Raw genomic sequence first — 16593 nt, 5'->3', positions numbered from 1 at the left:
CCACTCCAAAATGCTTGCCCATGTGTCCCCATCCAAAATCGCCGCTTCAATACGCATAGGAAGTGGGGTAGAACATCCGGATTTTTAGCCAGTGTGTTGTGCGCTCTCCGGTTCTCATTGGTTTGTATTGGCCGGATGGTGCAGTCCGGCTCCGCTCCGGATACGGCTGCCGGAGGAGCCGGACCAAAAAATAGCGCATGTTGGGTCTTATGCCAGAGTCCGGATGCGGTCCGGATCCGGTCTGGACGAAACGGACGCATGTGAACGGACGCATAGGCTTTCATTGCTATGCCGTGCGTCCGTTCTGCATGCGGTCCGGCTCCGGTACGGCGATTCCGGACGGCGACCGCTAATGTGAACCGGGTCTAAGCTGTACTACACATACTATCCATTATCTCATAACTTTATATTCACTTCAGATTCCCTTTAAGCGAATTCACCCTTATTAACCTACAACCCAGGTCCTCTTTGATTTCCTCAATTGGCTGACTGCGCAGACAGCCGGTTTTGCCCTTTGGGTTCTATTAGTCAGATCAGCTCTTGCGACATTTAACCCGTTTAATGAGGTTCATGGAGACTGCTCAGGCAGTTACATTTCATTACAGGGAGCAATGAGAGTCAGTTAGCTGACAGCGGCGAGGGAGAGCGCAGAGGCGCGAGTGACATTCAGTCTACGTGGCGTACAGTACAGGGAGGTGACACTGTCCGCTCTCATCCGCTTACAGCAGATACATCACTGGCAATTAGGCAAACTGCCAATAATTAACACTGGAGAAGGGAACACTCGTATACCCACACGCTGGTTAGCTTATCTGCTGCAGAGATCCATATTGTGGATGGGTGTGAATATGAATTTGAATATTACTGTACTTATTTAAAGAGAGACTGAGGTGGGCTCATACAATTTTCAAAAAATTATCCTACCTGATCTGGGGGGCTGGACGGATAGGTAGCTGTCAAAATTGCCGCTCCTGTGGCCCTCACTGCCCCACTTTCGACGCTGGAAAGAGAGAGATCTCTCTCTCACAGCAGGGAGGCAGGGGAGTGGCAGGGGGCGTGGCAGTGGGGGGACAGAGAGCGGCGGTGAGTGGACACAGAGGCATGTCATGAGGCAGAGAACATGCCTCTATGTCCCATCTGCCCCTCAAAGAACCACCTCGAGTTCTCTTTAAAATATGTGTAAAGGATACCCGAGGTGACATGTGACATGATGAGATAGACATGTGTATGTACAGTGCCAAGAACACAAGTAACTAGGCTGTGTTCCTTTTTTTCTTTCTCTGCCTGAAAGAGTTAAACATCAGGTAAGCAAGTGACAGTTTCTGTCTGGTTTGGGACTGGGTCGGAGTATAGCATACCCCTTACTGATAAGGAAGTACAGCCATAAAACACATGCCTAGCAGAAAGTGGCTTCTGAGAGCAGGAAAGAGATAAAAGGGGTCAATAGTTCATAGATTTGAGCTCTGGCATGCTTGAGAAGAGACAATAAAGCAGTAAAAACTTAAAAACTAGATTGAAATATAAAAAACAGTGAGACATCTAAAAAAGCTATTTTTAGGAGAAAGAGGATAAATACAATTATTTATCTTATCGGTTTAGTTTCACCTCTCCTTTAAGATTTTTTGAAATCACAATCTTAGAATTTTTTTTTTTAATCTTAGTTTTGGATTGCATAGAAAGGTATTAAAAACTTTGTCCCTTATTCAATTCACTTTTTTTCCTAAGTTTTCTCCTTGGTGATATTTTCAAACAGTATCAATAAAATGCCTTTAGAACAGCTTCTTATCTCCCCTTCCACATTCCTGCTCCTCACTGATTGGCTGAGGGTAGTTCAGTGTGACACGAGGCTGTGAAGTGAAATACACCTCACTCCTCTACTGAAGCTGCTGAAATCTGATCTATGTTCACATGTGTTTACAAAGCAAGCTAGATATGACAGTGCAGTTTCTAGGGGTAGAAAAAAAAAAAGTAAGGGAAGAAATGACATCAGGATTGGCTTCAGTCAGAGGCAGTACATATGTAAAAGTATGAAGTATTTTTCTACTTATACATGTTGTTGTTTTTTCCTCTGGGATAGTATGGCTGTCCCTGCTGCTTTAAGGCTTGGACGTGCAGCAGTATCATAGCTGTATAGTACAGATAGGCTGTAGCACTCCCGGTACCATGCACTTGGTATGATGCAATTGGTAACAGATGCATCCTATTCTATTGAGGAGGACAAAATAAACAGATAAGTGGTCCTCATGTTAACAATTCATTTATCATTTAAAGAGGAACTCCAGAACAAAAAAAAAGTCTTTTTAGAGTCCCAGTCACCCACAATCACCTCTGAATGGGTGCACAATTCCCCCTGCAAGTGGCATTAAAAGTGGACCTGAACTCTTGCACAGGACAGAAGAAAAACAGAGAGAAATGCACTCTGTATGTATTTAGAGAGTTTAGCCTGACGAATTCCCCCTCATCTGTGACTAACAACAAGTGTAATTTGATCTCTCAGTTGTGTCAGCTCAGAAATCTCCTCTGCCACGACAGACACAGCTAATATGTAAACACAAGTTGTTAACCCTATGTCTGCTTCTATGAAAGCAGGAAGTAGACATACTGCAGATTTATTGCATGATTTCTATCAGCTGTAACAAAAATAAGGGGGGGGTTTCTTTAAGGCTGCTTTCACAGTGGGACGTTACAGGCGCACGTTAGAGCAGCCTGTAATGCAGCCCAACTCACAGTAATGAAAAATCAATGGGCTGTTCACAGTGCCTACGTTGCGTTACAGTGTAACGCTGGACGTTCTGGGAAAGTGCTGCATGCTGTGCGTTATACTGGGCTGGGCTTTAGCTGGGTTAGGCTGCTTGCACATGCTCAGTGACTAGCCACATGGCTAATTAATATTCACTGCACTGTGGTGACCTAACCTGGACTTGTAGTGTTGTCCGGATCATGAATGAATCGTTCATTTGATCCGGATCTTTTTTGTGAGTCGAATCATCCGGATCATCACAATGAACGATTCGGTTCACAGTGGATGTCTGTCTGGAGAAAACAGGAACATACAGAATGTACAGTGCAGGGAAAGTCCTGTCCTGCTAGTCATTTCACCCCCAGTCTGCTTCTCTAGTAAAATGATTCAAATGATTCGGTTCAAAGATCTGGATCTTTTCAATGATCCGATTCGAATCATCCGAATCCTTGAAAACATCCGGACTTCCCATCACTATCATGGAGCAGCTGTTCTATCAGTTTAGATAGAACGAAAACAGCGCCCCAAGAGCTGCATAACGCGGCTCAATCTGACGTCCAACTTCAACACCACCATGCGTTGCGTTAGGGGCACATTATGCGACCTAACGTCACCTAAAACGCAATGTCTTGGTGTGAAAGAGGCCTTGAAGCGGATCCGAGATGAAAAACTAACTATAATAAGTAACTTGTCTATATATCTTATCTAAAGTTTAGATAGTTTACACAGCAAATCTAGCTGCAAATCAAAATGATTATTTCTTCCTGTGATACAATGACAGCAGCCATGTTGTTTGTAAACATTACACAGAGGCAGGCTTATCTGTATCTTGAGCCATCAGCCTAATCCCCCCTCCTCCTCCCTCCTCCCCTCTGCCTCTGAAATCTCTGGCTAGTAATACCTCCCCCTCCTCCTGCCCACACTGAGCTCCCATGAGCCCTTGCTACTGCCAAGGCTCTCTGAAAACCTGTGGGTGTGGTTTATTTAGTTTATAGGGAATTAGAGTATTTAAATAAAAAAAAAAAGTTTTGGGCTTGAGGAATGCCCTATAAACAATAGGAAAGGAACACAATTATGCAATGAGTAAAAGTTCACCTCGGATCCACTTTAAGGTGATTATGCTGCTGCTTATCTTTTAGAGCAGAGAGGAAGTTCTAAGTTCAGGTCCGCTTTAAGACAAAAAAGTAAATAACTCAGGAAGCAAAAATCGCAATAATAATGGGAGATGCGTTAGGAGGAAAGTTACCTTCTTAAGGCCCCACAATGACAAATCCGGTTCCAAGCCAACAACTTCATCCAGTCTGTCTTCATGCTCTGTAGGAGAAAACAGATCATTATGAACAGGTTAAGAAGAACACTGATGCATCATCAGGGGCGTTGCTAGGATCCAAAGAGATCCGGGGCAGTTTTGGGCACTCCAGACAAAAAATGGGTGTGACCATGCACCAGAATGTGGGTGTGATCATGGGTGGAGCCACATTTACATGAACTTAACAGCAGTCTAAGTAGGCCTGCCCAGTGAAATGTTGGACAAAGTCTTATCTCCTTTAATACAAAAAAACAAAAGTGCAGCATATTGCATAAATAGGCAGTGCCACGTCTAGACAGAGTTACCTGATGTCTGTGCTGTCTGGTCTGCTCTCTGCTGGGCGGGTGGCCTGCAGCCAGGCTGTCTGGCAGTCCCCCCAAAAGCATTCCCTGACCTTCTAATGGACCCTCTCCCATGTTCCCACTAGCCTTCCATTGAGGCACCACAACTCCCAGCATGCCCCCATAGAAGAACCACAACTCCCTGCATGCGCCCATAAAGGCATCACAGCGCCCTGCGTGGCACCACAGCACTCAGTATGCCCACATAGAGGCAGCACAGCACTCCGCCTACCCCCAATTGATGCACCACAGCTCCCAGCATGCCCGCCATTGAGGCACCACAGCTGCCTGGGGGACATCTGGGGCACCCCAGAATAGTTCCGGGGCACGTGCCACTGATATTTGGGGTTAGCGACGCCCGTGTGCGTCATCCCTGGAATTGGTCATTGCATACAAATAATATTTATACCTTTTCGAGCCCCCACTACTGACCGCCCTAGTAATGCTCTGTCTGGTTGGATTTCTCTCCCCCGATGCATTTTAAACAAGTTATCAGTTAAAAGTTGAAACAAGTTTATGTTGTGGTGCCGCTCTTGCATTTCCCCCTCCTCTTTCCATAAATCTGAACATGTAATAAGTCATGCATTTTGGTCGTACCAATGGTCTAGCACCATACAAAATAAACGGGATACAGACTGGGACATCAAACTTGAAGGACTTAGGAGTACTCATAGACAACAAGTTACATAATCGTATTCAATGCCAAGCCGCTGCAGCTAAAGCTAACAAAATTTTGGGATGCACTAAAAGGGAAATAAAAACTCGAGATGCTAGCATAATATTGCCCCTGTTTAACTCTCTAGTAAGGCCACATCTGGAATATGGAATTCAGTTCTGAGCACCACATTACAGGAAAGATATTGCAGTCTTAGAGCAGGTGCAGAGACGAGCTACAAAATTGATACGTGGGATGGAAGGTCTCACTTACCAAGAAAGGTTAGATAAACTGGGTTTATTTAGTCTGGAGAAAAGACGCCTTAGAGGGGATCTAATTAACATGCATAAATACATCAGAGGGCAATATAATAGCTTGGCGGATGAGCTTTTTATCCCTAGGCCTTCTCAAAGGACTAGAAGACATGATCTGCGCATGGAGGAAAAACGTTTTAGCCATTTAGTTAGAAAAGGATTCTTTACAGTAAAGGTGCGTACGCACATGCGACTATAGTAATTTGAAACGATCGTTCCCCGATCATTTCAAACGACGATCGTTTAAAAAAAAGCAGCCAACGACCATTAAGTCTAACGACGGACGAGCCACATAGTTAAAAACGAACGATCTAGCTTGGTGGATTTTTTCCAACGACGATCGTTTGCAAAAGTAGTACATCGTTGGAAAACGGTCATTCATACTAGGCTTGACATGCGCATTTCGCTTTTTCTCCATGGAACTTTTCATTTTTATATTTAGTTGCTTTACGTGATGTAACGTTCGTTTTAACGATCAGATCATTACACACCTTTAAAAGCTAACTTTACTTAGGTCGTTCTTTCGTCAATTAAAAGTTTGTTCGTCGTTCACAATGAACGATCGTTGTTGTATGTGTGTATGTAGCTTAAGAGTGATTAAGATGTGGAATGCATTGCCACAGGAAGTAGTTATGGCAAATTCTATATCTGTATTTAAAGGGGGCTTAGATGCTTTCCTTGCGTTGAAAGACATCCATGGCTACAATTACTAGGAATGCCTAATGATGTTGATCCAGGGATTTTATCTGATTGCCCTCTGGAGTCAGGAAGGAATTTTTTCCCTTTTGGGGCTAATTGGACCATGCCTTGTAAGGGTTTTTGACCTTCCTCTGGATCAACAGGGATATGTGAGGGAGCAGGCTGGAGTTGTACCTTCCTCTGGATCAACAGGGATATGTGAGGGAGCAGGCTGGTGTTGTACCTTCCACTGGATCAACAGGGATATGTGAGGGAGCAGGCTGGTGTTGTACCTTCCACTGGATCAACAGGGATATGTGAGGGAGCAGGCTGGTGTTGTACCTGCCTCTGGATCAACAGGGATATGTGAGGGAGCAAGCTGGTGTTGTACCTTCCTTTGGATCAACAGGGATATGTGAGGGAGCAGGCTGGTGTTGTACCTTCCTCTGGATCAACAGGGATATGTGAGGGAGCAGGCTGGTGTTGTACCTTCCTCTGGATCAGCAGGGATATGTGAGGGTGCAGGCTGGTGTTGTACCTTCCTCTGGATCAACAGGGATGTGTGAGAGAGCAGGCTGGTGTTGTACCTTCCTCTGGATCAACAGGGATATGTGAGGGAGCAGGCTGGTGTTGTGCCTTCCTCTGGATCAACAGGGATATGTGAGGGAGCAGGCTGGTGTTGTACCTTCCTCTGGATCAACAGGGATATGTGAGGGAGCAGGCTGGTGTTGTACTTTGTTTTCTGGTTGAACTTGATGGACGCAAGTCTTTTTTCAACCCAAATAACTATGTAACTATATATGTAACTATAGCTCAGTCTGTAGCTGAACAGCATGTCTGTACAGTGATCATTCCACAACTGCAACCCAAAATTATCTGAAAAAATATATTTTCGGATGATGGATCAGGATAAAGTGCGGGAGAGTTAAAGTTGCCGCCAGGTCTTTATTGCTGTCTGCAAGAATTCATATTTGCTTCCTGTTTCCAGTTGCACGGTCACCTCCCTACAGCCCAACCCCCCACTCCCACGTACATACTCTCAACTTTTCAATTAAATTAAATTGAAAAGGTGGTTGAACCTCCAATAGTTATACTTAAGGTGGCCACTAACGATCCAATTTCCAGCGAAAAATTATTTGAGCGATCAGAAATTCTGATCAGGCGAAAAATCGTTCACTACACCATCAACTAACCAATCATTGCTTCTATCACGACCAACAAGAAAATCCAAATTTTGGTTCGACGAAAATTGAATCGGACGATTGTTTTTATAATCGTTCATTATCGATTGTGCCCATCAACTGAGATTATTTACAACCAATCCGATCAGAATTTCTGATCGCTCTAACGATTTTTTACTAGAAATTGGACCGTTAGTGGCCACCTTTACTCATTACTGTGATTACAAAGTCTTAAGATGGTGCTCTGAGATGTAGGCTGTTACTCTGTGCTTACACGAATAGCAAACTAGCTGCAGTGTGTGCTGATCGATGTTTGAAAAAAGGACTTGTACACTTTTCCCCACTGCATGTGCAATGCTCCCTAAACGACAACTGAAGTGCAAGGGATATGGAGGCTGCCATATTTATTTCCTTTAAAACAATACCAGTTTAATTAATATGTCTCTGATATGCCTTCTCAATCTCTATCTGTTAATCCAAAGGCCCCCTTAAAGAACAAGCGACACTCATGCTAACCTAGAAATAAAAAACACATATATAAGTAGATAAATACTACTTCTACTTTACGTAACAGTTGTACTGTGCTATCCACGTAATGATTCCTGTGAATTTTATAAATAAAAAGCAGAAAACCCTACTCTAGGCAGTGGCCATCTTGCCAAGCTGATGCTGACATCATATCCTCCCTGACTCTTGTTTTCTCCTTCCAGAGTCTTTAGACACTCCCACTGACACTCCCACTAACAACTGCACTGTCCTTTTTTTATTTACACATCCAATCACTGAGTCACCTCAGCCTTGCTTGTAAACACAAGTGATCAAAGGGTGTTTCTGATGAGCAACTAGGCAGGGAAATAAATGGAAGAGGAGGAATATATTATAGATAAAAAGAACTCCCAGCATTCAACTCTTTGGCACTGTTTGCCACTAGGGCCAGTGCTCCTAAAGTATGTGATAACTACAAACCACAACAGCAGAAAAAGTTTTACAAGTTTTGAATGCAGGATTCGCATCTTTATCACTTTAAGTGAACCTCCAGACTAAAAATCTACTCAGTGGCACTGAAAAGGCTTGGTGTTTCTTTAACAGTTTCACAGCATCAGAACTTTGTTTTTCTTACCCAAGCCTCATTTTTAGCTGCACAGAAGAAAACTGCCCGGGCATTTTTCCCCTGATGCTGTGCAAAGCATGATGGAATTTCTGATTTTGTTGTTCTCCTACTGCTGTTTTGCAGCAAATTTGTTTTTTTGTTTTTTATTTTGAATTTGAGATTTTAAGCCCAGCGCGCGCAGCTGGAAGGGGTGATCAGGATACAGGACAGTTGGAAATGTGTCTCATGCTCCCTGTCGCCTCCTTTCAACCAAAAAGATGGCTGCCCCCATGAAAAAGATGGCTGCCCCCATGAAGTCACAAACATTTGCCTGTTCTTTTAAAACAGTGTGGGTAAGAGATTATATTACCTATCCATTTTAATTAACGTAACTAATGTAACGTAATGACAGTATGTTTGTTTAGGCTAAAGTTCCCCTTTAATACACTCAGACCAGTTGCTGTTGAAATTAGATTTGTATGGTGACCATCCCGCTTTAAGCCAGTTAGCACATATCATCACTATATCCATCCCCAACTCCCCCCCCCCCCCCTCCCACACACACACACACACACACACACACACACACACAAAGTGTTGCTCAACAAATGGATATATGCAAGTGCTCCTACGGTATGGGAAGTCAAGCAGACTCATCTTTTTCCCCAGGATAAACTGGATGCAATTATTTACCAGGATGAAAAAACACAGGTTTCTTTAAAAAGTGGAGACTTTTTATACTGGCGACGTACACTAGGTAAGAAATGAACAAGTTGATGGAGCACTTTAAGTTTACCAAGTGGTATTTAATGGAACAACTACAGAGTAAATTGGGGCAGTTGGAAATACAACGCCGTTTTTTGTTAATCAGAAGTGAGTCAACCAGAGATGAGGGTGGTGGATGGGAATGGGGTTTGGGGATAGTATGGATGAGTCTAAAGCCTGGTACACACCATGCAATTTTCTGTTAGATTTACCTACCAGAACGATAATTTCCAACATGTCCGATCTGAATTTCGATAGATTTTTTTTATTTTTACCAGTTTTTTCGATCGATTTTCATTCAGTTCTACAAATTTTGGAAAACTGAATAACATTTGTTGCGGTTTAAAAAAAACCAATAATAATAAAAAAAAAAACACAATACCAGTTGCTTGGCAGCCCTGCTGATCTATTTGGCTGCAGTAGTGTCTGAATCACACCAGAAACAAACATGCAGCTAATCTTGTCAGATCTGACAATAATGTCAGAAACAGCTGATCTGCTGAATGCTTGTTCAGGGGCTATGGCTAAAAGTATTAGAGCCTGAGGTTCAGCAGGATAGCCAGGCAACTAGTATTGCTTAAAAGGAAAAAAATATGGCAGCCTCCATATACCTCTCGCTTCAGTTGTCTTTTAAAGAGAACCTGAACTGAAAATAAAAAGTCAAAATAACCATACACAGGTCATACTTACCTCCTGCGTAGTCTCATCAATCTCTTTCTCCTCTCCTGCGTCCTGTTTGTCCACTGTGATCAATGGAATGCTACGTCCTCCATTTTAAAAATGGTCATTATTCCATAACAGCTTCCTGGTCAGCACACTGTTAAGCTGTAATAACACCCACTTGAGCCATAGGGAAACATGGACGTTACCTTGCACATTCAGTTGTAACTGACAGCTGCTGATATATAACTGACAGCAACTGGTATATTTCAGTTCTGACAAAATGTTGTCAGAACTGGAAGGGGTCACAGTAAGAAGAAAATGGTGAGCTTCTGAGAGGAACTGACGGTGAGGTTAGTATTTAATATTCATTTGCAGCTACCTCGTGTATTTATTTTTAATAATTTTACTCACTTCAGGTTCCCTTTAAGTTTCGTAAACACGTACAAAGCATGTTGCCAGGCGCAAAACTTCTTAGGCAACATTGCAGGTCTGTGGCTGTACAGATGTTTCACTAGCCAGCAGGCTAGCAATGTTAGGGTGGACTGGCACGGGAATAGCTTTGCAGGCCGAGTGACTGAGAGGGGTCTGGAATTGCTGTACATACTTTAGATTCTCGGCAATGGGAGTCGTTATCCGCCACCTCGGCCAAGTGTCATCCAGCATGTGTAAAGGGCTTAAAGAGAACCTGTACTGAGTAAAAATATTTAAAATAAACACATGAGGTAACTTCAATTGAACATTACATAGTTACCTCGCCATCAGTTCCTCTCAGAAGCTCACCATTTTCTTCTGACAATAATCCCTTCCAGTTCTGACAATATTTTGTCAGATCTGAAATATATCAGTTGCTGTCAGTAAAATATCAGTTGCTGTCAGTTATAGCTGAGAGGAAAACTGATGTACCAGGTAATGTCCATGTTTCCCTATGGCTCAAGTGGGCGATGTTACAGTTTAACTGTGTGCTGACCAGAAAGCTGTTATGGGCAATGGCCATTTTCAAAATGGAGGACGGAAAGTGCCGGCTGCTTACCTGGTAGCAGTGTTCCGGCGAGTCCTCCAGGACGGCCCTCCTGAGATTGTGTAGTCTCCCCCCCCCCCCCCCCCCCAAATCCGAAACACCTGACAAGAATTAGAATAATAGATTAGTATAAATCCCACCCCTCCACCATCTCCCTCAGTTTAATGAAGAGAAAACAGTCCACCAACCACTAACATACCATTAATAGATATAATAGGGCCGGGAACTTAGGCGGCCGTCCTGGAGGACTCGCCGGAACACTGCTACCAGGTAAGCAGCCGGCACTTCCTCCCTACGTCCTCCAGGACGGCCCACCTGAGATTCAGCGAGAAATTTACCTTAGGGTGGGATAACCGCTTGAAGAACCTTGCGGCCAAAGGCCTGGTCTTGACTTGAAAGGAGTTCCACTCTGTAGTGTTTGATAAAGGTCGAGTGGCTGGACCAGGTCGCGGCTCGACATATCTGATCCAGAGAAGCTCCTGCTCTCTCCGCCCAGGACGTTGATAAGGATCTTGTCGAGTGTGCCGTAATGTGGTCAGGTACCTGTAACTGAGCCTCTGAGTAAGCTAGGGATATAAGCTGCTTAATCCATCTGGACACTGTCATTTTAGATACATGACCTCCCCTCTTAGAATCACCAAATGCTACAAAAAGGTTAGTGGAAGTTCTCCACTCTCTGGTTCTATCCAGACAAATCAACACTGCCCTTCTAACATCTAAAGAGCTCAACCTCCTCTCCTTGTCATTCTGCGGGTCAGCCAAAAAGAAAGGGAGTACAATATCTTGGGTTCTATGAAAGGACGTAGATACCTTTGGTAAGTAAGAGGGATCTAATTTAAAGATAATCCTGTCAGCATGAATTACCATGTACGGGTCTTTAATTGATAATGCCTGGATATCCCCGACTCTGCGAGCCGAAGTAATGGCCACCAAAAAAACAACCTTAAGTGTAAGGAACTTTAAGGGGACCGAATCCAAGGGTTCAAACTTGTGTGAAGTTAGAAAATCTAATACTAATGACAAATCCCATGGAGGAACTAGCTTCTGAGGGACCGGTTGTGAACGCTCCACCGACCTCAAAATTTTTTTTACATAAACATCAGTAGATAGCCGCCTAGAAAGAAAAACCGAAAGAGCCGACACCTGGGCCCTTAGGGTACTAACGATTAAGCCCAATTGAACCCCATGCTGTAAAAATTCCAAAATTGAGGCAATGCTATCTGACCTGGAAACATTCTTCTGTTTTCAAGCGGAGAAGGTGTACCAAACCTTGTTGTACTTCCTCCTAGTAGCTGGCTTTCTACAGGCCAATAATGTTTTAATCACATCACCGGAAAACCCCTGACCCTTCAACATCTGCTCTTCAGGATCCATGCGGTCAAATGTAAGAACTCTGGGTTCGGATGGACCTGGCCGTTTTGTAGAAGTAGGTCCGGTCTGCACGGAAGATGCCAAGGGCCCCTGATTACTAGGGATTGAAGGAGTGGAAACCAAGCTCTTCTTGGCCACCAAGGCGCTATCAGTATCACCTCCACCTGTTCTGTCAGAATCTTTCTGAGAACTCTTGGTATCAACTTGAACGGAGGAAACGCGTAAAGCAGACCCTCCGGCCATAGAATTGACAGGGCATCTATTCTGTTTATTGAAACAGAAGGATCCAGGGTACAAAAATCTCTGACTCTTGCGTTCCCTGGGCTGGCAAACAGATCGAGAACAGGAGCTCCCCAATTTTCTGTGATCTCCCGAAAAGTGTCGGGATTGAGTTCCCATTCTGACTCTTCCACAAAGCCCCTGCTTAGAGAGTCTGCCTGTTTGTTGTGAATCCCTCGAATGTGGACCGCTGATATGGACTCCAGGTTGGCCTCCGACCATGACATGATCTGTGATGTTAGGTGCTGAAGGTCCGGCACCCGTGTGCCTCCCTGCTTCCTGACATAGCAGACCGAGACAAAGTTGTCCGAGAACACAAGAACCTCCGAGTTTGAGATTATCGGATGTAGGGCTTGTAATCCCAGAAGGATTGCCCTGAGCTCCCTGTAATTGGATGATCTGTGGGTCATCTGTTCGTCCCATAGTCCCTGAGCTTGGTGACCCAGACAGTGGGCTCCCCAACCCCAGGCACTCGCGTCTGTATACAACTTTAATGGAACCTCCTGGGTCCATTTGCGTCCCTGATTCAAGTTGGTTAGATGATTCCACCATAGAAGAGACTCTATCACCCGATCGGGTATCGTCACCTTCCTGTCTAATGACCGGTGATCTCTGTCCCAATTTGTCAGAACCCAGGTTTGTAGGTCTCGTGAATGGGCCTGGGCCCATTCTACTGCTGGAATGGCCAAAGACATCAGACCTAGGACCGACACTAATTTCCGGAGGGGAACCTGAGGATTCAAACTCATTCCCTGAATCTCTGATCTCAGTTTGTCTATCTTTTGTTCGGGTAGAAAGACACGTCTGACCGTCGTGTCCCACCTTAGCCCCAAAAAAATTAAGCTCTGAACCGGGTGTAAGTGAGACTTCTCCGTGCTCACTATCCAACCCAAACTGTTCAAGAGCTGGAGCGAAAAATCTAGCGCCTTCTGCAAGACCTCCCGGGTCTCTGCCATGAAAAGGAAGTCGTCTAGGTAAGGGAGGACCCTTACATTGTGGAGATGCAAAAAGGACATCACCTCTGCCACAACCTTCGTAAAGATCCTTGGGGCCGACGAAATCCCGAACGGGAGAGCCTGATATTGAAAATGACATATCGACTCCCCCGTCCGGACAGCAAATCTTAGATACTTCTGAAACAGGGGGTGGATTGGAATGTGGAGGTAAGCATCCTCCAAATCCACCGTTGCCAGAAACACCCCCGGAGACATGAGGTTGCGAACAGAGGCGATGCTCTCCATTCTGAACCTCTTCTCCACAATGTAAGGGTTCAAAGGTTTCAAATTCAAGATCATTCGAAACTTCCCTGATTGTTTCTGGATTAAAAATACTCGTGAGTAGAATCCCTTCCCCTGCTCCTGAGTTGGGACCGGCCGAATCACGTTCTTCTGTAGAAGGGAGGAAACAGAGTCCATGAAGGCCTCCGCTTTGATCTGATCTTTGGGAATCGAAGTGACTATAACCCGGGAGGGAGGAGGAGATACAAATTCTATTCTGTAACCCTGTTGAATTAGGGTCAGAATAAACTCGTTGTTCGTTATCCTTCGCCACTCCGGAACGAAGTGGAGAAGTCTCCCCCCCACCGGGATCTGGCCGTCACTTGGCGGACCTTGCAGTGGCTGAGGCCGATTGAGGTTTATTGAAAAGAAATGGCCTGCCTCTGCCTGCATTATAGGTCCATTTCTTATTTTGTCTTTGCCCCCTATTTGGCTGGTTCTGCCTAAAAAAGGGCTTCTTATTCTGAAAGGGCCGTTTAACACTCTTCTTTTTATCTGGGAACTTTCTGGCCTTATTGGAAGATCTTTCCAAGACCGAATCCAAATCCCGTCCAAACAAAAGGTTACCTTGGAACGCCATTCCACATAGCTTTTGCTTGGAAGTAACGTCTCCTTCCCACGTATTCAACCAAACGGCCCTCCGTGCCGAGTTAATTAGTGCTGCTGTCTTAGCGGCTGCTCTGAGAGATTCAGTAGCTGCGTCCGCTAAAAAAGCAATAGATTTAATAATAACTGGAAGGCTCTCTAAAATCCTAGCATGTGGTGTGCCCTCTTCCAAACGTTCCTGGAGTCCTCGAATCCATTTATCCAAGTTACGGGCCACACATACTGAGGAAATAGCCAGTTTAAAGGAGAAGGATGTTGAATCCCACGCTCTTTTGAGCAGGGCTTCTGCTTTCCTATCCATTGGATCCTTCAAGGAACCCATGTCCTCAAAGGATAAGTCAGTATCTTTTGAACACAGAGAGAGGAGCATCTAATCGAGGACACTTGAATAATGAATCATGTTCCTCAACATTAAAGGGAAACCGGCGTTTAAAAGACCTAGGGATAAACAGTCTTCCCTCCGGATCTTTCCATTGAGCTGAAATAACACTTTTGATCGCTCTATGGACAGGAAAAACCCGACCTCCCCGATCCTCTAATCCTCTATAAATGTCATCCTGAGGAGTAGAGGAGGCTTTAGGTTGCTCAATCTGCTCTGAATCATAGGCTGCTTTCAGAAGCTCAGATGTGTCCTCAGAATTGAACAAATACCTAGGAATCCTAGCCTCTAACAGATCTCCTGAAGCATCAGACTCAACAAGTTCACCATCATCTGAACCCTCAGATATGTCTTCTAATGATAACGGTGAGGAATCCTCAATGCCAACAGCTTGGGCAGCCCCCGAATCACCCCCCTGAGTATTAGGGAGTACCGGTAAGGGTGCCATCTGATCTGTGGGGATAGAACTAGTCTGAGGAACCTGTGATTGAGAAGTTATTACAATAGACTGGGCAGAGGGTAATGATGGTAAGGCTGCCGGAGTCTGTGGAAGAGGAACCCCCTGGAGTGGACAAGGAGGCAGAGCTGCTCTAAATGCAGAAAATGTAGTAGCCAATTCCTCTTTCATCGATTTTATTGAATCTAGTAATGCTACAGTAGTGCTTTCGGGCCTAGGTGAATGAGACCTTGATTTACTGTGGCAATCAGCACATAAGGATTTAGAAGACCCCTCAGGTAGCCTGCAACCACATTTAGCACACTTGCTAGATTTCCCAGTGCTCTTGAGTGGCTTCTGCAAAAAGACAAACACACCACAAGGGGGCGCTTAGCTCCTGAATAAACAGCACATAATGTAGCTAAAAAACAAACAGGAATCAGAACAGGAATCAAACACCTACCGGCTGCTGTCCTGACTCCCCAGTGACAGCCGGAGGCGTCTGCCAAGTCTCTGGAGTGGGCTCTGCTGACTGCTCCATAGCCCCTGCAGAGTATCGCTGCACACAGTGCAGTCTTGGCGGCGTGCTGGGTGGTCCGCTGTCTAGCGTATTCTGCCTGCGGCGCCAGGGGATGCTGGAGCGGCTTCCGAGCTGCACAGTGTGGCCAAGCTGCTGGAGAAGTGATCACCCACATGCACACGCCGGGACCGCCTCCTTTATGCGCCCTCGCTTCCGCATATGATGTCCTGCATGACTCCGCGTCATTTCCGGCTTCAACTTCCGGAACTCCAATGCGGAAGAGAAGCCAGCGTCCACCCAGCCGCCATGCCGTCCGAGAGAGCGGTGGAATGGGAGAAATCCCACGACCTCTCCCACCCCAACAAGTGGAGAAAAGGTATGGCTGCCTCAAAACTCCACTAGCCGGATCGCGCCCAGCACAGACCCAAACCGCCCTCTGACAGCAAGTTGTCAAAATCTGCCTGGTCAAATAGAAAAAGTAGGTGCCTTCAGGCTCCCCTACCACCAGGACTCCGTAGGTGCTTCCGTGGTGAGTCCAGGAAACTAACAAAAAACTGAGGGAGATTGTGGAGGGGTGGGATTTATACTAATCTATTATTCTAATTCTTGTCAGGTGTTTCCGATTTGGGGGGGGAGACTACACAATCTCAGGAGGGCCGTCCTGGAGGACGCAGAGAGGAAATTCCCTTGATCACAATGAACAAAAAGGATGCAGGAGAGGAGAAAGAGACTGAGGAGTAGACTACATGGAAGGTAAGTATGACTTGTGAATGCTTATTTTGACTTTTAATTTTCAGTTCAGGTTTTCTTTAAAGAGGAACTCCAGTGAAAATAATGTAATAAAAAAATGTGCTACATTTTTACAATAATTATGTATAAATGATTTAGTCAGTGTTTGCCCATTGTCAAATCTTTCCTCTCCCTGATTTACATTCTGACATTTATCACATGGTGACATTTTTACTGCTGGC

The 16593-nt window shown here is 45.0% G+C and overlaps 1 protein-coding gene across 2 annotated transcripts in view; it reads right to left on the bottom strand.

The window, feature by feature from the left end:
- Nucleotides 1-16593, bottom strand: part of HHAT (hedgehog acyltransferase) — a 349971-nt gene that overhangs the window by 316154 nt on the left and 17224 nt on the right. For both annotated transcript variants that reach the window (XM_068279706.1, XM_068279707.1), the window contains exon 3: nucleotides 3987-4054. In XM_068279706.1, coding sequence (XP_068135807.1) covers nucleotides 3987-4054 — 68 coding nt within the window. The remainder of the gene's footprint in view (nucleotides 1-3986; nucleotides 4055-16593) is intronic.

The sequence above is a fragment of the Hyperolius riggenbachi genome, chromosome 4 (assembly GCF_040937935.1).
Source record: "Hyperolius riggenbachi isolate aHypRig1 chromosome 4, aHypRig1.pri, whole genome shotgun sequence".
Taxonomy (NCBI): Eukaryota; Metazoa; Chordata; class Amphibia; order Anura; family Hyperoliidae; genus Hyperolius; species Hyperolius riggenbachi.
This window is presented reverse-complemented; position numbering and strand designations above follow the sequence as displayed.